The sequence below is a fragment of the Carassius gibelio genome, chromosome A23, assembly GCF_023724105.1.
Source record: "Carassius gibelio isolate Cgi1373 ecotype wild population from Czech Republic chromosome A23, carGib1.2-hapl.c, whole genome shotgun sequence".
Taxonomy (NCBI): Eukaryota; Metazoa; Chordata; class Actinopteri; order Cypriniformes; family Cyprinidae; genus Carassius; species Carassius gibelio.
This window is the reverse complement of record NC_068393.1, coordinates 7,941,580-7,964,739: the sequence shown is the minus strand read 5'-3', so window position 1 is coordinate 7,964,739 and position 23,160 is coordinate 7,941,580. Positions and strand designations below refer to the sequence as shown.

Here is a 23,160-nt window from a genome sequence, read left to right as displayed (position 1 = left end):
TTATTATTTCGTATAGTTTTTTTTAAGTTTAGTTTATTTTAGTTTTAGTTTTTTTAGGACTGTCTCTTTCTCTTTATTTCCATTTTTCCATCATATAATGCTGCTGAAATGAATGGTTATGGTTGAATACGCATAAGCAGAGCATAAATCTGCCTCCAGCGTTGCTGATAAAGCAGAATGGTGTGATAGATCTTGAACACCATTAAGCCGATTTCTCAGCACTTGCTGGTCAGTTTCATCAGGTGTTCACTTACCTCGAGTCACGGCCCAGTGCCTGCAGCGGAGAGAACAAATCAACGAGAAGAGTTAAATTATAAATTAGATGACATGAGAGAATAGGCCATACATGGGTTTGTGTCTGTTACAGTGATGATCAATCACACAGATCTTTCATCTTAAATAGATGGAGTGTGTAACATGTGTTTTGTGGAGCACAACATGAACAGAATCCAGAGGGAAAGTGCAGTCATATATCACAATAGAAGAGCAGTTCAGGGATCTCAAATAAATGCTGCTGTCACCAGCTCACTGACAGAGATGCATGCATCCACGCTGCGCCTGACTAGTCCTGTATTTGCCCCGTCACAGACAGTGTTGTGAATAATGAAAGAGAACATACCAGGAAAGCCTTGCTATAATAGCACTGAACGTTTGTACATAGACCCTACTGGGGGAAAATTCAGCTTGTTTGTTAGTTTTATAGAGGTATTGACCAGCTAATCCAGATTAAATCTGATTTGGCCAGTTTGGGGGACCATTGAATTTATTTTTCTTTTTTTTCACTTTCTGATGAAAAACAGGAATTTTTAGAACTTCAGTTGTTGCTTTATTTAATTATTTATTATTATTTAATTTTTGATTTAATCATTCTTGTGTTCCCACAAAGAATGATATGAAAAGTAGTTACAAATGACCGAAAACTATAAGCTTCTGCCATCATTTTCTCAGAAAACAAAAGACTCAAAGGAAAGTGGAGTACATTTAATTTAAATTTAAAATTTAAATTTAAATGTAAATAATTAATTTACATTTTTTTTCAAATGTAAATTATGAATTTACTCAAAAATACACTGAAAATGCAATTTGTTATACAACTGACCTGAAATCAAAATATAAAGAATATAAGACAAATAAAATAAAGGAAAGCCCTTAATAATTTTTATTTATGTCACTATCATTTTTTTTAAAGTGCTATTTTAACAAAACTGTTTCGTTTAATAAAAATCACTGATTATTAATATTTGACAATATTTGATATTTTTCGCCAAAGAAATCATCTTTTACAGTAATTTATCATTTCAAAGCAACTTCATGTCAATCATGCTTTAGTGCTTTACCATAGAGCAAGAGTTTGACATGGGGGTAATGACATAAAATGATGACAGAAGGGATCCTCTTGATCTTAGATTAGATTAGATTGACACTTTTCTTGAAAATGGAATAAAAGTTCAGCATGAAAACAAAGAGTACATGGTACAGAGGTTTTAATTAAACTATGTTCATGCACACTCACGTGCAATCATTGAGACATGAAACGAATATTTCTGGATTTCTGATGCTGGATGTTTTCAGGTGGCAGATTTGCTGCTGATTCCAGGAAAAAGACAAACTAGTCTCTGGACTGTGTCCCACAGCTCTAACTGCCCTCCGCACTGCCAGCTTCTGATTGGTTAAGCCATGTGGCGGCCAATGAGGCATAACCCCTGAGCTCCAGCGCTGTCAGATCCTGTCACGTAACGTCACAGGCTGCTTATAATGCACACATTTGTGTGTGTCTGTGTTAAAACACACAGATCATTATGCGGCTGCAATCCTCCGTGTCGTGTGGTAATTGCCTCTCAAGGTGGTGGTGGAGATCGACCGCTCTTTAATGATCTGTTTGTGTGACAGCTGCTTCCACAAGTGACACTCAGAGACACAAAAGTGTGGTTCACGCCAGACGCACGGCTCTGATCGCTGTGCACAGTCACTCAGGACTCTGGGCCGACAGTCTTCCCTGCAGGGAATAAAGGAACAGGTGGTGAAAGAGAGTTAAAGAGCCTGTTTGTGTTGATGGTGTTTGTGTTCATTTGTTGAGAAATGACCTAAAGAGGGGTTTATATTAGAGTATGAAAGAAAATGAAGGCAAACCTGAGAATTCAATGTCCTCTGATACCATAAAACAGCTTTCCAGTTTAGCTCATTCAATTCTGATGCTTATGATTCACACAAGAAGTTCTTTGGATTCATAGACCTCTAGGGGGAGAAGAAATCCATCTTTGCACCAAGTATGTAGGTTTGAAGCAAAGACTGAAAGCTATCTGGCTGTAAAATGAGCAGATAGATGAACAGTTATAGCTATAATGAATGACGACTTCAGAAATCACTTGAGTGCATTGGGCAGGCTGTAATATAAAGTAATAATGAATAAGTATATGCCCTAAGAAAAGAATCTGTAGAACAATGGGTAATTTACTGGCAGAAAATTATACAGGGCAACAAGCCGAATCAGTTACTGCTTCTGATGGCCAATATGAGCATGGTGACCTGTCCGATTTCATGAATGAAACGGTCAGTCGGAATCAAGAAATTTGACTTTTAAAATACTTTTTACAACAAAAATTGTACTTAAAAATTACTTTTTACAACAAAATATTAATCTTGAACACGTAATATTCGATTTTGTGCATTCATATGAATATAAAATGGAATTTACCAAAACATTTATTGAAAGGAAAAATATGCAAATAATATGCAACATGCAAAAAGTCTGAATTTGTGAGACGTTAACTTAGAATTTCAAGAAAAATATCAGAATTGTGAGATATAAATTTGCAATTTTTAGAAAACGTTAGACTCAGAATTCTGAAAAAAGTTACACTTGTGTGATATAAACTCACAATTTATAGAAAAAGATTCAGAATTGTTTTATGAATTAAGTCTAAACTGTAAGATATAAACTTGGAAAATGTGAAACTGTGAGATATATCATCTAAACAGCTTTTTTCTTTGTGGCAGAAATGGTGTTCCATACAACATGGAAGGCTAATTCTGTAAAAGGATAAAAACTGTGAACAAATTGCTACATAAGGATTACAACGAATTTCCAATTCATCGAGCACATAAACTCCTGTTCTTACGTCAGCAACAAAACTCACGTTTGAAATATGAATATGTCTCATTTATTCTAAAACCCACTGAAAACTCAGGAGAGAATCCATGGCTCGAAAATGCTAATTCGGTTATGGGTTTTAGGATACAAAGCATACAGCACTATTGAGAACTGAATGCTTTCGAGAGGCTTTAGAAGCGATTTCAAATCCTGAAAATGAGAAGGAGAGAAATAATGGATGCAGGGCAGATGCACACAGCAGGAAATGAACGGGTGATTACAGGAATGTGGAGGAGTTTGAGAAAAATCATAAAGATTGGCTTTCTTTTAAATCCTAACTGAACAGTGTTTTTGACATCTTAACTATGCATCAGTCCTGTCTGAAAATTTTAAGCTAGTAAGCTAAGCAGTCATATGCATAAAGCCATACATAATTAAAAATACAAGGGAAAGGAAGGGATTTTCATATGTTTGTAACCCACTGTATTCAGTCAGGATAAATAATACACTTGAGTTGGTTAAAACTCAACAGGTAATTTAACCAATTACATACATTTTACCTGATAACACATTTTGTAGGCACTTGTTTTTGAAAAGGTGAAAAGGGCTGGCATCAGGAGAAGCTTGAGGTGTCCAGATACACGGGTCCTTCATGAAAAAAACAGCACGGTGTGTGTGTGTGTGTTAGAGAACGAGAGAGACAATGGTGCTCTGGACGGATAGATTCTCTGATGGTGGAAGAACTCAAATATTTTCTGTTCTGGTGTATCACACAGTATGAGAGCAGGCTGCTTTAAAGCGTTAATCTAAACAGCCAATGACATTATATGGAGCATAGTGTTTCATCTGTTTACGAATCAGTGTTTTTGAACACAATGATTTGATCAAATTACTTTCACTTGCACGCACTGAATATTTATCATTCGTTGCAACAACTCCATTTTGAAGCAGATGATGAATGAACAAACCAAAGAAATTAACAAAAAACTGACGTTTTGTTCCTGAAAAAGGACTTGGGTGAATAATTCAATGACTAACATAAAACAAGGGAATCACCTGCTGGAGTAACATTGTAACCTGAAAAACAGTCACTGAGCAAATCTTTAAACAATTACCAAAATCTGTTTGGAAAACAAATTCAAACGATTTGAGTTAGAAGACATTATATCTGAATATAAGTTAAAGCATAACAAGCACGTTACAGTATTTGTACATTACCATTCAAAGGTTCGGGGTGAGTGAGATCATTTTAAAGAAATGAATCATTTTATTCAGCAAAGGATTCAAAAGGATTCATAACCTTACAAATGATTTTCTATTTCAAAATAAATGCTTCTCTTTTGAACTTTATATTCATAAAAGAATCTTGATAATCAAATTTATGACAATTTCCACAAAAATATTAAGCAGTTTTCAACATTGATAATAATAGTAAATGTTTCTTGAGCATTAAATCGGCATATTATTATGATTTCTGAAGGATCATGTGACACTGAAGAATGATGCCGAAAAGGAATAAGAGGAATACAATATGTTACAATAAAACAGTTATTAATATTTCACTGTTTTCACTGTATTTTAAGAAAAAGCAGCATAAGAGACTTCTTTTCTAAAACATTAAAATATCTCAATTACCCTTAAAATTTATACAATTATCATTGACATATTTAAGAATTTTGTTTAGATTAACATTTAGATGTATATTTAATATATTTGTTTAATCTACAAAACACAGTAAAAGATTAGTTTTTCCAGAATGCTTGTTTACTGTAGGTCAATCATTTGCTTTTACTGTAGGTCACATTTTTAAGAAACGTTCTTTACTTTGCATTTATTACAATAGTGAAAGAGAAACTTCACATATGAGAAATCTGTATTTTTTAAACTTTATTCCAAAACACACGCATACAGCTGTTTTTGCCACACCGTGTCTTGTATAATCACGTTGGTAGCAGGTCATTACATAACCAATGTTCATTTCCCTCACTTTTTTGCATAACAAGATTTAAAAGAAGCCCATTGCATGTCAGGAGAAAAAAAAAATGCTAGTGTGTCAAAATACATGACGCAGCAAACGCTCTGGAAACGCACCAATCATTACGTCACATGAAGTTCAGTCTCATATAAACCCTTTCAACCTGGATGGACTGAATTGGTTTGTGTCATGGGGCCAGATGTCCATCAGCTTAGACTACACTGTGTAAAAGCCTTGAACAATAACTGGTGTCATGAGCATCCGACAATCACGCTGAGACTTAACGAGATTTCACCGTAACTCAGAATACAGACAAACATTTAAGCTTCCTTAAACATGCCACTGCATCACAGTGTAGTTGTAGTTGTTAGAGCATTCAAGATTCATCAGCACTAATAAAGACAATATCTCAAAACGGAAAGAATTAAATTATCTCTGCAAGATCTCCTTAATCATACTAGAGGAAATAAACTGTCTCTCTGAAGTACACACTTAACATGCCGTCTTGCGTTCTTGGAGATAACAAACCTCATTACTCAAAAGCCTCGTTGACACAGCCAGCAACATTTCAGACATTCATAGTTAGCTTTTGAATTTATGATGTTGGGAAACACAATTGCCATGTTCAGACGGAGCCAACACGGTTAAACACACTGATCCAATGAAACCCAACTATCTACATAGTATTCTCTCAATCTCCAGCTCAAAATAGCTGACCTAAAAGAGAAAACTGACGGTGCTTGAGGGTCTTGATCTAGAATCTAGAAGCGTTTGCTTGCATGGAGTATGTTGCAGACCTAAAATTTGTGATTGTAAGGTAACCGATTTAAAAACATTCTCTAACAGGTCTAGCCATGCAGACATGTGGCACCGCTTTACATTATTGCTTTGTACTTCTACGAGTGACAGTGATCTAGACACATACTCTAGAGTAAAGGTATATTTATACTCTGATATATTCTTTGTGTATTAGGAGAAAACCTGCTATATCTGTGCAAGATTTCACAATGACAATGAAATCAAGAATATATATCTTAAAAGTGTTTATAAAGGTAACAGCAGGAACATTATACGAAGCTCTTGAACGTCCTGAGAAGAAAAGCAAAATGATGGTTGGTTTTTCCATGTGCACGTCTGATATTGGCAACATTCAGTGTTCGTTTTCAAACAAATTGTCCATAATATCCAGTTTCAGATCATGTAGTCTTGGTTTTTATCATTGTGAACATCCCTTTAACGTGAAGTCAGGAGTGGAAAGATACTGGATAATCAAACATCATGCCCTATTCTATATCTAATCCTCAGCAAATTAAATGATATAATCTATCATGAGAGGTAGGAGGAGGAACTGTCTGCTTCCACACTTGTAGAAACAGGATTTCTTCAGCATTGCATTGATGTCCATGTTAAGTGAGTGATACTGGGTTAAAAAGCGGGTCTGTCAGATGTCCAAACACTTGGGGAATCAAGGCTGCTGATATGAATCACCTTTTAACATGATCTGAGATCAATGTTCATCTTTCGATTTGGATCTGAGACAACATTTCCATCAACGTCTTGAAAATCAGCATCTTGATCCAATCTGTATCCTTATTATTGTCTGACAGAGCACTGGTTGGTCTCTAGGTTTTGAGACTTGAATCTTATCGCTATATTAGGGTTTAGAGTTTGACTTTGTCCATTTGAGTCTTTGAAACCCCATTCAAATGCAGATTTATATGATTCTTTCTATACGGATCCAGGTCTGCATAAAAAGACGGTCCAGTCTGTAAATTTGGTGTTGAGTTAACAGTCCACAGCTCCACCTCCAGGCAGATTCTCTCGCTCTCTTTCTGTCTGTAGCAGTTTGGAACAAGGCCTCCCGTGTCTGCCAGGAAGTCGAGAGAGCTGCCAAAAGGATAGACGAGCTAAGAAATGTTGCCGAAGGAAGCTGTAAAGAGAGAAAAGAGACAAGAGAATGAAAAAAGGCATAAATTATTCATGTGATTGCAGGAAATACATGTGGAGAAGGGATGTGCATCACAGAACCTCTCTGGTTTCGACATTTACTCACTATCCATGGATTTGGCTTCTTATCTATTAGATCTCTTTGTACCGTCATGTTCTCCCCTCTAATGTTTGCCATATGAGTGAGAAATTCAGAGCTTTAAAAACACTCATAAATGTGTATCATGTGCACACTTCAGATGCAAATTCTGTTCCCAAAGGAAGCAGCAACATTACAGATTAACATTATAGTTACATCTTTACAGAGGCCTTTCTTTACACCAAAGTCCCTTTAAGGCAATTCATGTCATTCGGCAGCCATCTTTGAAACGACTCTTGGGCAAGTGAGTGCAGCTCCAATTTCTTTGAATGAGAAACAATAAATTCTCCAAAACTGTTAGCCAAGCTTATGATTACGCTTCATAAATGTTTGCTCCAATAGCATAAAAAAGCTTATTTTCCTGACTAGATCAGCCAGTGCTGATCTATATGGAAATATTATGTAAAATAAATATAATTAACATGACCTAAATGCGTTATTTACTATCGGCCACCCTGCTCTCTGGCATCGGCCATCAAAAAACACATTGGCCCATCACTTTATCAGACTGGCAAAGTCACATGATTGAGGAAATATCCGGTATATCAGGCTTGACAGCATATTGGTTGACCACTGGTTGACAAATATAAATTCTACCTTTGGGGGTACAACAGCTTGTCAGGGGGCAGTACCCTTAAAATGTTGTACCTTATCTACTCCTAAAAGGTTCATATTGGCACCTTTGAGTAGTAATATGCACCCTTAAGCTACTATTATGCAAGTTTTAGGGATAAATAAGGTACACAAGGGTACATTTGAGGGAACTGCCCCACTGACAAGCTGTCACAACCTTAAAATAAAATGTGCATTTTTAGCTGATTTTTTCCTTCAGCAATACCTTGCCTGTTACACATAGCAGTTTCTTCTATTCACAATTTTAGAACTGATGCATTTTGTTATCGCTGTCTATGGGATTTCAAAACAGTCAGTCGATTAGCATGCTACATTAGAAGACAGATGCACGTGTAGGCATTAATCTCAGTAGGTTATGAAAAATAGTCAAAAACTGGTTTGGATTTGCACAAATATTGTTCAAATTTAATTTGACTAGGGTATACTGAGAAAAATCCTTTAGAAACAAGTAATTCTTAAGATTCATATGTGCAGCAGCCATCATTCATATGGGAAGTGCTGTGGCGACAGACCGGCCAGATGTTGTTTGAGAGTTTGAGTGGAGCTTGTCTTGCGGTAGCAATTAACATAACTCTCCAGAACATCATGGTGAGCTATATTTCTTATCTGTCACCACCAGCAGAGATTGATATCAGAGAAAAATTCAGGAAGGATCTTTTCATCAAGGGCAGAAACAAAAAGGACTAAACAAATGTGATCATACCAGAATACATCAAACTGTAGAAGCTGACTGTCTACTAGAAACACTGCATGATTTCTTTTTTTTTTTATGCAATCAGTTTGTAGAGATTGTAAAAAAAAAAAAATGTTGATTGCAATTTAGAGACATGTTTCTTCTGGCCTGGGCAATCAGTGATAGTAGAAAGAACATATATGAAAATGAAAGTAAAAAAAGATAAGCGTATAATGGAAAGAACAATTCAAATCGCTGGATAATGGACAATCAGAGACAAACGCATTTTAGCAAAGGAACAGGTGCTGCCATGACATCAAATGACAAAGTGCCAAAGCTGGTGAAAGTCAGAATGATTGGTGAATGTGTCATCTGCTGCACAGCTTCTGATGAAGACACCTGATGAGACCTGAGGGTGAAGGTAAAGACTTCCATTTATGAAAAAAAAAAAAAAAAAACGTTTAGAATGCAAAGAGAAGCGCCTTTCACACATACAGTCTTTACTGGTAAATTACCAGTAAAAATAGCTTTAAAAAATAGCTTACATAATGCTATCACAAAATCTTGGATTCAGTCTTTTTTTTTCAGTTAGCACAGGATTTGCTTCTCTTTCTGGAACTGATTGATTGTATGCTTCATTGATCTGAGCTTATGCACCTCAGTTTAAAAAAAAAAAAGTGTTTGTGGATAATTTTGACAGTTCACTCAAAAACTGAGGTGCATAAGCTCAGATCAATGAAGCCTGCAATCAATCACTTCCCACAAGAAATAAAAAACCTGTGCAAGTTTAAAGAAAAGAAGCTGACAAAAAGATATAATCCAATATTTGGTAATAATATAGTATAATGAGAAATTTATAAGCAGTGATGCAATGACGTTACCATTTGGGGGGGAAAGAACATTCTCTCTGGGTTAAAATGACTGTAACTATAAATTCAATTTACCAGCACAACATTCTAAAATGATGTTGGAGTTTTATTTTTGTGTGAACATTTCCTTTATATATAAAAAGAAAGAAAAATAAAGAGAGAAAGAAACATGATGAAAAACATGCATTGAGTAGCTTGTTGTGGCAGATGTTTGGAAGAGCCTCAGGATGGTCTACTGATGGAAACAGGCATATGGAGGAGACGAGCTGATTACGCTAGCGGATGTCTCAGGGAGTCTGTGTAACTCCGTCGGGTTCACAGCGTTAGCTACATTAACATTTCATTGGTTTGTTGAAGACTTACCATTTCTCAGAGTATTACAAATCTGTCTCATTTAACAAAAAATAATTTTACATTTGATATTTGGTTGGATATGTGATCATAGTAGTGATGACTTTTCCCAGATCTTCATATTGTGGAATCAAACATTGAAGCCTTTTAATTTTACAACACTTCTAAATACCACACAAGCAAAGTGCATTACAAAACACGTAAAAAATTCATGGAAACATTATGCATTCATTTGTACGAATCCTTTTCATGAAAAACATCTATGCAACATTAGTGTTTAAATACACACGAGGAGACTGAATGACGAGCTACTGACTTCCAAAACAAGACAATAAGACTAAAAAAAGGATGTTTTCCTGCAACTGACTCGTTTTGTTAACTGTGCTATGATGAAGCAGTGGATCACAGGTTTTTCTTTTCTATTTGTGTGAGATGTTTAAGTCTATTACAGTCAGACGATTGGGTGGTCATTTGGAGAAAAGGCAGGTTCGGCGTTTCAATAGAAACAGCAATTATAGTGTTGGGAGAGTCTGCCTTGCTCTTGGGTAAATTGCTTCGGTGTGAGGAAGGAGGAGGGTTCGGCGAGGGATGAAGAGGGCAGAATTACTTAGCCTTACTGGGAACCAAAAGAACAAAGCAATTTGGAAGAGTACAGAGGAAACATTACAGTGGATAAATACCAGATAGCAATTGGACTTAAAGGTCAATCTACACCTCCGAATCACTCATGTGAGCGTTATGAGCTTTAACAGAGACCGGCAAAAGAGCAGAAGTGCAGTCCAGTAATCCTCTGATGGGTATCAAGCTGATTGTTAATAGACAATGCTAAATTATTGGGAAGGGGTCAGAAAGCTATTACTATATATATATGTACAGTACAGACCAAAAGTTTGGACACACCTTCTCATTCAAAGAGTTTTCTTTATTTTCATGACTTTGAAAATTGTAGATTCACATTGAAGGCATCAAAACTATGAATTAACACATGTGGAATTATATCTGGAATTATATACATAACAAAAAAGTGTGAAACAACTGTAAATATGTCATATTCTAGGTTCTTCAAAGTAGCCAGCTTTTGCTTTGATTACTGCTTTGCACACTCTTGGCATTCTCTTGATGAGCTTCAAGAGGTAGTCACCTGAAATGGTCTTCCAACAGTCTTGAAGGAGTTCCCCGAGAGATGCTTAGCACTTGTTGGTCCTTTTGTCTTCTGTCTGCGGTCCAGCTCACCCCTAAACCATCTGGATTGGGTTCAGGTCCGGTGACTGTGGCGCAGCACCCCATCACTCTCCTTCTTGCTCAAATAGCCCTTGATGCCTTCAGTGTGAATCTACAATTTACATAGTCATGAAAATAAAGAAAACTCTTTGAATGAGAAGGTGTTTCCAAACCTTTGGTCTGTACTGTATATACACTTTGTACTGACGAATGAAACCACATATGTTGGAGCACTAGTACGTGAGTTGCACTAAACATTAAAGGAGGTGTTCTGCTAACACAGACATGGATTCATCCGGTGAAAACAGCAGGGTTTTGTCCTGAACCCATTCCCCCATCTCTCGCTCCATCTCTCCCTCCACTTTCCTGTTAAATCTCCATTGTACTGGTAAAGGAAAAAGGCTCCTAAATAAATAAAAAATGATTAATAGATAATTTAAGAGTATATGATGTCATACACCATTCATGTTTTAAGGACAGTAAGATTTTTTTTTTTTTTTTGTAAGAAATTAATAAATTTTTATTAGTAACGCAAGGATGCATTACATTGTCAAAAGTAATAGTAAAGACAGTAAAAAATTATTTATATGAAAAAAAAAACAAATTGAACTATTTTCAATTGATAATAATATGAATGTTTCTTGAGCATTAAATCTGCATATTAAAATGATTTCTGAAGGATCATGTGACACTGAAGACTGGAGTAATGATGCTGGAAATCCAGCTTTGCATCACAGGAATAAATTATATTTTTACATGGAAAAAAATGCAAAAATTTTAATGATTTTTAAATATTTTACTGATTTACTGCATTTTGATCTAACAAATATAGGCTTGGTGAGCATAAGAGACTTCTTAAAAAAAAAAAAAAAAAAAAAAAAAACATTTCCTGCAATTGAATGCAATAGTCACAAAAAGTTTCTTTTTCTGTTTAACAACCAAACTTTAGCCAAAATTCTTTCTTGGTTAGCCTGGTTTTCTCATTTTTCATTCAATCAATATTTCATATTTTCATTCACACCAACTGAATCAAATATGACAGGTGGCTAAATATGGCCTCTGTTTGGATGTCTAATGGAGACCCTGCTGGCTGAGAGACGCAGCTAAGAATAAACTCAGATAAGCTGTGTCCTCCAGCCGTGCCTAACGGTCCCCAGGAGCCAGACTTAACACGCTCTGACAGGTGATGACAACTATCACAATCAAACTAATCAGCATTGACAGCACTTTTATTTGACCGTCCTTCGCTCTCTCGAACACCCTTCACCTGTTTGAACCCTAAACCTGATCCTCTGCTTGAACCTCAGGTGAGAATTTTTCCACTGGGTGGTTCAATTAGATTCCTTTATCATAGCACAGAGACCAGGACTTGGTGAACTGTTAAATTAAATTTGTCCCCTAGGCTGTTGGTAGAATTCCCTGACACAGCGTTTAAGTGGTCTCTAATTCCCTTTACTTGTTAATATGGGGTACTGTACATTGGGCTTTGACACTTGCTGAGGCGGGAGTTCAGAGGACATGTCTGCTCCGAGAAAGATCCTCACACTTTGTGTCTCCAGGCTGCCCTTTGAAACTTTGAAAGTTGTATTTAAAGGCACAATCTGTCATTTTATATTATATTATTCTGACACACGTAACTGGAAAAAACTATTCACTGAAATACAATTATATACAAATGTATAAAATTATATTACATTATATGATTACATGAAAATACCAAAAACATTGTTCAGTCCACCTGATAATATACGGATATCTGCACAGAATAAAATATGGATCTGTTTTATCATACAATAGTGATTTATTGTCCTCAAATTCAATTGACTGATATTATATTATATTATTATATTGTCACAGATCTGCCAGGCTCTCTCTTTTCCACTACCCAGAGCTCCCTGTTACCCGAGTTTTAACCTCCTATATCTGACAGCTTGGTTTTGTGCCCAGTGACCTGTTTTGGTGTTGTTTTTAAGGTTTGTTTTTGGATTACTGTCCTGTTGGAAGATCCAAACATGGCCCATTATAAGATTTCTAACAGAGTCAGTCACATTTTGATTTTTTTATCTGTTGGTTTTTGATTGAATCAATGATGCCATGTGTCTAAACAAGATGTCCAAGACCTCCAGCACAAATCTAGGCCCACAAAATTAAAAATACAGCAATATATTTTATTTTACACATGGAGTACTTTTTATCCCTGTTTTCACCGAACCCATTTTGAGCATTTGCCACTAAATAGCGACATTTTTAGTTACATCTGACCATAGAAGCCAGTCCCATTTGAAGTTCCAGTCGTGTCTGACAACTGAATATGCTGGAGATTGTTTTTTGGTGAAATATTTTTCTTTTCTTGATTTCTTTTCTTGAGGCCCTCCCAAACAACATGTGGTTGATAATTTGTTTTAAGGTTTTCTGACCCCGAAGCCTTTTCCTTGAAGAGTCTTTGGCCACTCAAACTCTCCTTCTCACCGTGCATTAAGATGATATAGACACGTCCTCTTCCAGGCATATTCATTACATTTTCTGTTGATTGAAACTTCTTAATTATTGCCCTGATGGTGGAAATGGGAATTTTCACTGCTTCAGCTCGTTATTAAAGCCACTTTCTAATTTGTGAAGCTCAGTTGTCTTTTGCTGCACATCAGAAATATATATTTTTTGGTTTTTCTCATTGAGATGGGTGATTAATTTGGAATTTGGCCTTTGTTTCCCTCCTATTTAAATTTCTGTGAAACAGGAAGCCATGTCTGGATATTTTCATGTTCATAATCACCCTGCTGTGCTCAAAATTGTGATTATGAATGGAAATATATTTCATATATATTTTATTTTACTTATAAGAATCTCTAGGGGTACCAGTTATTGTGTTCAACATGTATTTGAGAAAAAAACATTTCATAACGATATTTCCCCCCATTTTAAATTCTTATTCTCCAATGAATCGTTCGATATTTGTGATTGTTTTAAATAAAAGATCAAAAGGATTAACAATGCAGATTTATTTTCACAGCCTTCTTTGATTATATTTACCAAGGGTACCAACAATTCTGACCATGTGTATAACATCAACCTGAATTATTCTGGGCTACAGGATATGTTCTGCGATAGGGACCAACCTGTTACCCTGCCTGTTTCCCATGGCTTCCGCAACCATCATACAATTCACCATTGATTATTCCTGTGAACACAACTTCCACTGGGAGTTCAGTGGATAAGCAATACATGGATATCCCTGCCTATTATGCCCCATACACAGGTGCCCAAAATAAGCATCCAAGTTACCACCACACCAACAATGGGACCGTGCCATCATTCTGACATCGAAGGTCAGTCAGTACCCCTTGGATGTGTATCCATACCTGAAAAGAAGGCCATGGAGGAGTTCATAGTCGAGGCTCTCAAGCAAGGTTACATCCATCCCTTCACTTCTTGTGCTGCTTCCAGTTTCTTCTTTGTGGCAAAAAAGGATGACAGCTTGCAGCCTTGCATTGACTTTTTTTGGCACTCAATAAAATAATCGTCCCAGCTTATTTGGAGCAACTTTGCCAAGCCTCCATCTTCACCAGGTTGGACCTCTGAAGCACCTACAACCTCATCCACATATGTGAGGGGGACAAATGGAGGACCTTCTTCATTATCCCATCTGGACATAATGTTTACCCTGTTATGCCGTGTGGCCTGGTAAATGCCTCCTATGTATTTCATGATTTCATGAATGAGGTGCCCCGGGGCTTCCTGAACCATTTTGTGATCCAAGAAATAGCCAACATCATTATCTATTCCCAGAGCCTGACTGAACATCACCAGCATGTTTCGAAGGTCCTCCAGAGGCTCTGCAAGTACAACCTATTTCTTAAGGCAGAGAAATGCATCTTTTAAAAGAGTACCATTAACTTCCTTGACTTCATCGTAAGCAAGAACAGTGTCAAGATGTGTCACTTCTACCACAGTGAAAGAGCTTCAGAGATTCATCAGAGAACAGATCTCTGAGAACTCCAACAGTGAATCTGTTCTGATGGGGTGCCCTCCAGATCAATTCTTCTCATTGAGTCAGCTCATTCATCTGTGGGTACTGGCCAACCAGGAATCAAACTAACCCTCTTGCTCCTATGACATTTTTACTGGTGGCCTGGCAAAACTAATGACAACAAGTGTTTTTTCCAAGGATATCAACAATATGCAATCTCCAACGTTCCACGCCATCTACCATCTGGCAAACTTCTTCCTCTGCCCATCCCTCAAGCCAGTGGTCACACCTAGGGCTGGATTTCATCACCAGCTTACCTGCTTCTGAAGGAAATACCTGCATCCTGGTTATCAATGAAATAAGCCAATTCTCAAATAACTACTATGATGACTCCTTTTCTACCTGCTTAAATGATAGAAGTACTTGTGATGTCCAATCTTTTAAGACAGTGTCTGTTCCCCAAATAGTGGGGTCAAAATATAAATTGAATTTAGGATCTAGAAAAAAATCTTATGATTAATCCAGAAAAAATTTAAATAAATGAACAAAAAACATTTTGTAAGTTTGGGCTCATAAACATTAAATCACTCACACAAAAGCAGTTATTGTAAATGAAATGATCACAGCCACCAAAGACAGATTTGCAAATAATATGCCTGATTTATTGCTATGTGTACCCAAAAATACACATGAACTAGACGGAATAACAGGCAACATGGGCACTATTTTCTCTAATGCATTATAAGCTGTTGCCCCCATGTTAGAGAAAAATGTACTGAAAGAAACTCATAGTCCTGAGCGCAAATGGAGAAAAATTAACTTGGAAGTTTTTAGAATTGCATGGAAAACTGTATGTCCAGCTATAGACAGGCTCTAAAACTGACAGGGCCGAGCATATTCACAAACTCATTGAAAATAACCAAAACAATCCAAAGTTTTTATACAAATAACCAGACGCCACTCGATTCAAATATTCCATCAATGTTTAATAGTAATGACTTTATGAATTTCTTCACTGATAAAATAGATAACATCAGATATACAATAACAAATGTACATTCTACAGCATCTAACACTTCAGTTTCATCTATAGGACAGGAAGAGCTAAATAAACTTATCACTGTATCTAAACCAACAACATGTTTATTAGACCCTGTACCCACTAAATTACTGAAATAGTTGTTACCTGTAGCCAAAGAACCGATTCTCAATATTATTAACTCATCGTTATCTTTAGGTCACGTCCCAAAACTATTCAAGCTGGTGGTTATTAAGCCTCTTATTAAGAAACCACAACTAGATCCTAGTGAACTGGCAAATTATAGGCTCATTTCAAATCTTCCATTTATCTCTAAAATTTTAAACGTTGTGTCTGCTCAATTTTGCTCCTTCCTACAAAAAAAATGATCTGTATGAAGAATTCATGAAAGTTTCAGGCCCCACAATAGCACAGAAATTGCACTTGTTAAAATTACAAATGACTTGCTTCTTGCATCAGATCAAGGCTGCATCTCATTGCTAGTTTTACTTGATCTTAGTGCTGCATTCGACGCCATAGATCATGACAAACTCATAGATGGATTACAAAACTATACAGGTGTTCAAGGGCAGGCTCTAATATGGTTTAGATCCTACCTGTCCAACTGATAACATTTTGTTTATTTAAATGGGGAGTCATCTCTTTTATCACCAGTAAAATATGGAGTGCCACAAGGACCTGTCCTAGGTACTCTGCTATTTTCAATATATATGTTGCCCCTTGGTAATATTATTAGAAAAATATGGGAATAGTTTCCACTGTTATGCTGATTATACTATATTTCTAAAAGAGACCAGATGAAACTTCTAAATTGCCTAAGCTAACAGAGTGTGTTAAAGATGTAAAAGTTTGGATGACCAACAATTTTCTCCTTTTAAATTTGGATAAGACAGAGATATTACTTATTGGGCCAGTACACTGAATCTCATAGATTACAATCTGCAACTAGACGGAAGTACTGCTACTTCCTCTACGTTCAAAAATCTGGGTGTTATATTAGACGGCAAACTGTCTTTTGAAAACCATATTTCCCATGTTACAAAAAAAGCATTCTTCCATCTAAGAAAAAATGCCAAGCTATGAAACGTTACCTGTTTCTGATGCAGAAAAGCTAGTTCACGCATTCATGACCTCTAGACTGGACTATTGGAATGCACTGTTAGCTGATTGCCCTGCATCTTCAATAAACACTCTACCAAAATTCAGTCCAAAAGTCAAAAATTCCAAAATTCAGTTGCTAGAGTCCTTACCAGGTCAAGAAAATATGATCATATTAGCCCAATTTTACAGTCTCTGCACTGGCTACTTATTAAGTTCTGTATCATTTACAAATTATTATTACTTACATATGGCCCTAAACGGTTTAGCTCCTTCATACCTAACTAGCCTTATACCCCACTACAATCCATAATGCTCCCTAAGGTCACAAAACGCTGGACTTTTGGTAGTTCCTACAACTTCCTAGAATGGCAAATTCCACTAAAGGAGGTAGAGCTTTTTCACATTTGGCTCCCTAATTCTGGAATTGCCTTCCTGATAATGTTTGAGGTTCAGACACACTCTCTATGTTTAAATCTAGATTAAAAACGCATCTCTTTCATCAAGCATTCAAAAAAATGCATCTCACAATTTGTGACTGCAGTTGTATCTGATCTAATGTGTATTATTATTCTTTAGCTTGGGTTAAACCTATTAATTTTACTAGGTTGGAACAGCAGCTACACTATGTCTCTATTTGTTTCTCTGTTTTACCATGGGATTTAAATCCCGTGGTACCTAGGATTTACACAAGCTCCACTCTGGATCAAGAACACCTGAGAAGAGATGATGCTGACCCTCAGAGGACCTCAGATGATGCTAACCCTGAAACAACATACAGAACTGCCAAATATTGCTACAAGTGTGATGGCACCAGATAATAATTGCTGGTAATAGTTTTCATTGTCTGGCTGACAACGTCTTGTATTAATTTTTTCTGAAAATTTCTGTCATATGCACATAAACTGACGGTCCCCACTTATAAGCTACTACTAAATATTGTAGAAACAACATTTTCTGTTAAGCTGCTTTGCAGTGATTTGTATCGTAAAAAGCGATATACAGATAAACTTGAATTGAATATTCTCCAAACCATGCATATCGATTCCTCTGAAAGGACTCCCTATAGCCATAGAGACTGCCAAGGCCCTGTTTAATTTCACAATTTTGGAATTCCTCAGGACATTGTTTCCGACCATGGTCCGTAGTTTATTTCACATGTGTGGAAAGCTTTCTTCTCTTCTCTGTGACTTTCAGCCTGACATCCGAGTACCACAATCCAATGGACAGATGGAGAGAAAGGTGCAAGAGATCGGCCGCTTCCTTAGAACCTTCTGCCAGCACCGCCAGAACTCCTGCAACTGGTTCCTCACCTGGGCTCGGCCCAAAATGACCTGCAACAACCATCAATGGGCCTCACCCCATTCTACAATAGTGCATACTCGGCTTTCAGCCACCACTATTGCCCTGGTCAGACGAGCCCTCAGAGGTATTCCATCCATCAACCACTGATTCCACAAGAGTGGAAGGGTGTGGGATGAGGCTCATCATCACCTTTGCCTGCTCAATGCACAGACAAAAAATCTTTGCTGATACTCTGAGAAGGAATGCCCCAGTATACCAATCGGGACAACTTGTGTGGCCTTCCCTGAGAGGTATCCATCTGTGCCTTCCCTGACGTAAACTAAGGCCCAAATACATTGGTCTATTCCCGGTCATAAGACAGTTACACCCAGTCACACATGAGCTCAAGCTCCCCACACAGTACAGAATTCTTCTTCTGTGTTTGTTCCTTCCACAGAGCCTGGCACCAGTGATGAGCGCCTTGTACCTCAGATCATTGATGACCCCATTTACTCATCAAGGAAATATTGTTTATATCCGGAAGACTGGCAAGATCACAGCCCAGAGGAAAGATCCTGGGTACTTTGAGATGATAGACCCTGCTGTTTTCAGTAAGTTACATCAATAATATCCACATTGTGCTCCTTAAGCCTGTGGTAGGCCACTGCAACATTGGGGTCCTCAGTCCACTGGACCAGACCATGGAGAGGAGGGTAATGTCACAGATCTGCCAGGCTATCTCACTTCCAGAACCCACTGCTCCCAGTCAACCAAGTATTAACCATCTGCACCTGTCGGTAATTACTCTGTCATCAACACACGGAGCAATATTGAATAACTTCACAGCAGATGAGGTTGTGTGTGCTTCAGGTGTTGACCTCTCACCTCTGCTGAGCAGCTGTAGGTTACGCACTTCCTCTCTGACCTGTAGCTGTAGGACCTGCTGCAGGACTTCCTGTCTCAGAGTCTCTTGGATTATACCCATCCTCTCCAGCTTCTCTCCGTTCAACCGCAACAGGGCACGACCTGAAAAAGTGCGTGAGGGACAGGATGAATGACAGTTTAAAATGTCAATGCCAGCTTTGTGAAATAAAAATAAAAAAAGAGACAGAACAGAAAAGGAATTTATCCAGAAAAAGAATGTGATCAGTAGTGTGGAACTGGTTTACATTTGTTTATATCCCCACAGTAGTCATTAAATTAATGTCACAAGTATCGCCAACAGGTCAAGCCTACCCAAGAAAAAGTCTTGCAGATGTCCTGTTACTTTCTGAATATGAAACCAGTAACCAGAGATGTAATAAGACTTCCCCTTTTTACAGTACAATTTTAGCTTTGCTGCTTTCCAAGACACCTTGTTTTGGTCAGTATATATGAAGGTATTTTTGATTCAAATTAACTGAGCACCTGTGGCAGTGCGATTTGTAGTTGTAGAGAAAAGCCACACATGTGTATCAGTAAATTTGAAGTCACAGAGTGAAATGTTTTAAGAGTTGCAAACCCGTAGCCTTTTTTTCTCTCCCACAAACACAACACAACAGTTACACCTTCTCAGATTCTTCATTGCAGGTGCACAAATCCTATTCTACAAATCACACATTTAGAAACTCGTACGCTCACATTTTTGAAACAATTGCTGCAGTGAATGTGGTGCAAAACGCATTTACACACCCGCATCAAGAAATGTGCAGTCGTGGAGAAATGTTGAACATCCGCAAATCAGTACGTGAATTCATCAAATGAGAGTTGCACACTTGTAGAATATTTTCTCAGAATGTCTTGTATATTTTTCTAACACAAACACAAAGTACATAACTACAGCTGCTTGAATCTGCTGCGATGAATCTCAAACACTGTTTTTTCGCTTTCAAGCGACAAGTTTCGCGCTCTCGCTTTTGCACCGAGATATTTGGTTCAAAAGTGATTTGTGCATCTGTAGAGGTAGTGGGCGGGACTGTTTAGAGATTACAGAATTTCAGCCAATCAGAAGAGCTACTGAGCCAGTAGATATACGCCCCAAGCAGTTTTACGCCCCTGTTGTTCCTCATGCGTCCAGTAGGGGGAGGCTGCAGACCTACTGTAAAATGTATTATTTATATATATTTATAAACTGTTTTTATATACAGAGATTGACTGATATATGATGTTGTGAATTTATATTAAGTTATATTTAGATATTAACCATATTCAGGCCATTAGACATACAGTACTGTGTAATCATATGGATCCTAAATGAAATATTTGCTTTACAATTCACAATTGCTCGTTATACAGCAACAGAACATGTTCTACATAGCATTTTATGAAGACCAACAAAATTTAACAATTTTCTAAAGTTCCAAGGGTCATTTAAAAGAAAGACAATATTGTTGTTCACAAAAAAAATTTATTAACACCATGACTTGGTTATTTCTTAACAGCATGACTCCTGTAGATGACTCTCCAATGGTTTGCCACTCTTCTTTAATTGTTTCTTTATCCTGCGGTCAAAGTGATCCCACTCACTGATAAAAATAAATAAAAAAGCAAAAGTTGCATAGTGGTAGAAAACAATGGTTATTTATAAATAATGGCAGGATGTCATGTTTCAATTTTTTTTTTCCTTTATAGGATCCTTACAGTACCTTGCGTCAATGACAGGTCCTCGAAGGAATTTCTCCTCAGCCTCCAAGATGGACACATCTTTCACAACAGCAAGAGCACAGATGATGGACTACCAGAGAAAGATTTATCACAGCCCAAATAAGCCAAGCATCATTTTGCTTTTTTTATTTTTTACAACAAAATCCAAAGTTCCTTTTCTATATTAAGCACAAAACTATTATTTTATAGAAATTATCTAACATTATGGATAAACTATTTGACATTAAAAACAATGTGAATATGACACCATGCAGAGCACAACTAACACACAAGACCATACCTCTGGAAAAGGGACATCCATAATGAATCTGATCTGGTCACTGTGGGTGTGTGTAGGTGTGCCATCCAAAATTGAAGTCATCTGAGTGTAGATAACATCAATTCGCTCCTGATCTTCAATGAACAATATTGATGGAACACTTGGAAAAAGTGTCAAGTCACTTTGATTTTTTTTTTTTTTTTTTTTTTTTTTTTTTTTTGTCCATTGATGATAGACTGTGGTTAGTTAAGTTTGAGTCAGACAGAACATCTGACTCAATCAAGTACTATTGCCTCTCGAAATAAACTGATCCGTCTTTTGAATTGATATCGCTATTCTTTCTTATTTAATTGATCAATCTTTTATAAATAATAAATGTTGCATCATTACACAATACAATCAACAACAAGTACTTTAGCAGATTATTTAACATACCTCATCCGTATCGCTTCAAGAAGGTCTGCTGCTATCATACATATAGATATGGTCTGCTGTTCTTATAAATGACTGGGCTCATATACTAATATACTGCCTTCCCCTACTGGACGCATGAGGAACAACAGGGGCGTAAAACTGCTTGGGGCGTATATCTACTGGCTCAGTAGCTCTTCTGATTGGCTGAAATTCTGTAATCTCTAAACAGTCCCGCCCACTACCTCTACAGATGCACAAATCACTTTTGAACCAAATATCTCGGTGCAAAAGGGAGAGCGCGAAACTTGTCGCTTGAAAGCGAAAAAACAGTGTTTGAGCTTCATCGCAGCAGATTCAAGAAGCTGTAGTTATGTACTTTGTGTTTGTGTTGGAAAAATATACAAGACATTCTGAGAAAATATTCTACAAGTGTGCAACTCTCATTTGATGAATTCACGTACTGATTTGCGGATGTTCAACATTTCTCCACGACTGCACATTTCTTGATGCGGGTGTGTAAATGCGTTTTGCACCACATTCACTGCAGCAATTGTTTCAAAAATGTGAGTGTACGAGTTTCTAAATGTGTGATTTGTAGAATAGGATTTGTGCACCTGCAATGAAGAATTTGAGAAGGTGTAACTGTTGTGTTGTGTTTGTGGGAGAGAAAAAAAGGCTACGGGTTTGCAACTCTTAAAACATTTCACTCTGTGACTTCAAATTTACTGATACACATGTGTGGCTTTTCTCTACAACTACAAATCGCACTGCCACAGGTGCTCAGTTAATTTGAATCAAAAATACCTTCATAAGTATATCCTTTGTTAGGTAATACATTGTCAAAAGTTCTGTAAAAAAAAAAAAGAAAAAAAAAGGTGTATCCCCCAAGGTTGCATACACGAAAAAAGAGAATGTCTATATAATAACCAAAATAATATATTATACAATTTATAATCATTTATTGTGCAATTTATAACAAATAAAAAGTTATAAAAGTGTATCGCAGGTAAGAATAATAATAATAAAAAATACAGGAAATTAACAAAATACATAAGACAAAGAACAACAGCAAAAAGTAATAAAAGGGAAAAAAGAATAAAATAAAATTATATTTACAAAACAATATTGTAAAAAAAAAATAAAAAAAAATAAATAAATAATAAACAAAAAAAGGATATACACTGGCCAAAATAACAAACTGTTAATAAAAAATAAAAAAATGTTCAAATCTAAAAGCATAACTGTACAGTATGTATATTTTCTGGATACGACAATTCCAAAATAGATTATTGTAAGCTTTATGGAGAATACAAATATAAATAAAATGTAAATAATACAATTTATTTTTTATGTTGCTTTTCAAACATAAAGTGTCACAGGTCAGAATAATTTACCCTAGTAGCCTAAATAAGCACACACTAGTTTTAAAACAAACTAGTTTATCAGTTTATTTACCTCATCAGACAGATAGACGGATGGCACAAAGCCTACACCTGTACCCGTGTCCTTCAAAAAACATCACAAAACAGCGTAATTTACTGTCATTTGCCCCGTATG

At 36.7% G+C, this 23,160-nt stretch overlaps 2 protein-coding genes and 1 long non-coding RNA gene across 4 annotated transcripts in view; all 3 read right to left on the bottom strand.

Annotated features, from left to right (window-relative positions):
- Positions 1-1,467: 1,467 nt before the first annotated feature.
- On the bottom strand, positions 1,468-2,238 carry LOC127944491 (uncharacterized). Its single transcript, XR_008150369.1, has 2 exons — positions 2,131-2,238; positions 1,468-1,996 (listed from the first exon to the last, which is right to left on the bottom strand). It is a non-coding gene; the product is annotated as an uncharacterized LOC127944491 (long non-coding RNA).
- A 2,723-nt stretch (positions 2,239-4,961) lies between these two features.
- Positions 4,962-23,160, bottom strand: part of LOC127945044 (sterile alpha motif domain-containing protein 10) — an 80,003-nt gene continuing 61,804 nt past the window's right edge. Inside the window, exons 4-5 of the mRNA XM_052541559.1 lie at positions 19,173-19,313; positions 4,962-6,996 (exon numbers count right to left, since the gene is read on the bottom strand). Of these exons, the coding sequence (XP_052397519.1) occupies positions 6,974-6,996; positions 19,173-19,313 (164 nt within the window). The 3' untranslated portion in view covers positions 4,962-6,973. The remainder of the gene's footprint in view (positions 6,997-19,172; positions 19,314-23,160) is intronic.
- Positions 20,512-21,971, bottom strand: LOC127945045 (PWWP domain-containing DNA repair factor 3A-like). Of its 2 annotated transcripts, none has more exons than XR_008150502.1 (4): positions 21,625-21,971; positions 21,211-21,323; positions 20,912-21,000; positions 20,512-20,791 (listed from the first exon to the last, which is right to left on the bottom strand). XR_008150502.1 is itself a non-coding variant. In XM_052541560.1 (4 exons), the coding sequence occupies exons 1-4, from the start codon at positions 21,660-21,662 to the stop codon at positions 20,701-20,703; spliced, it is 357 nt and encodes a 118-aa protein (XP_052397520.1). In that variant the 5' UTR covers positions 21,663-21,968; the 3' UTR covers positions 20,512-20,700. The 2 variants fall into 2 exon arrangements, 1 of the variants encoding a protein (XP_052397520.1); XM_052541560.1 differs by having other exon boundaries at positions 21,211-21,349; positions 21,625-21,968.

Coding starts and splice junctions, on each gene's coding strand:
- LOC127945045 (XM_052541560.1), bottom strand. CDS start 21,662: ATGATAGCAGCAGACCTTCTTGAAGCGATACGGATGAG. Junction 21,001..21,210: donor TGGATGTCCCTTTTCCAGAG/GTATGGTCTTGT, acceptor TTTCTCTGGTAG/TCCATCATCTGTGCTCTTGC. Junction 20,792..20,911: donor GGACCTGTCATTGACGCAAG/GTACTGTAAGGA, acceptor TATTTTTATCAG/TGAGTGGGATCACTTTGACC.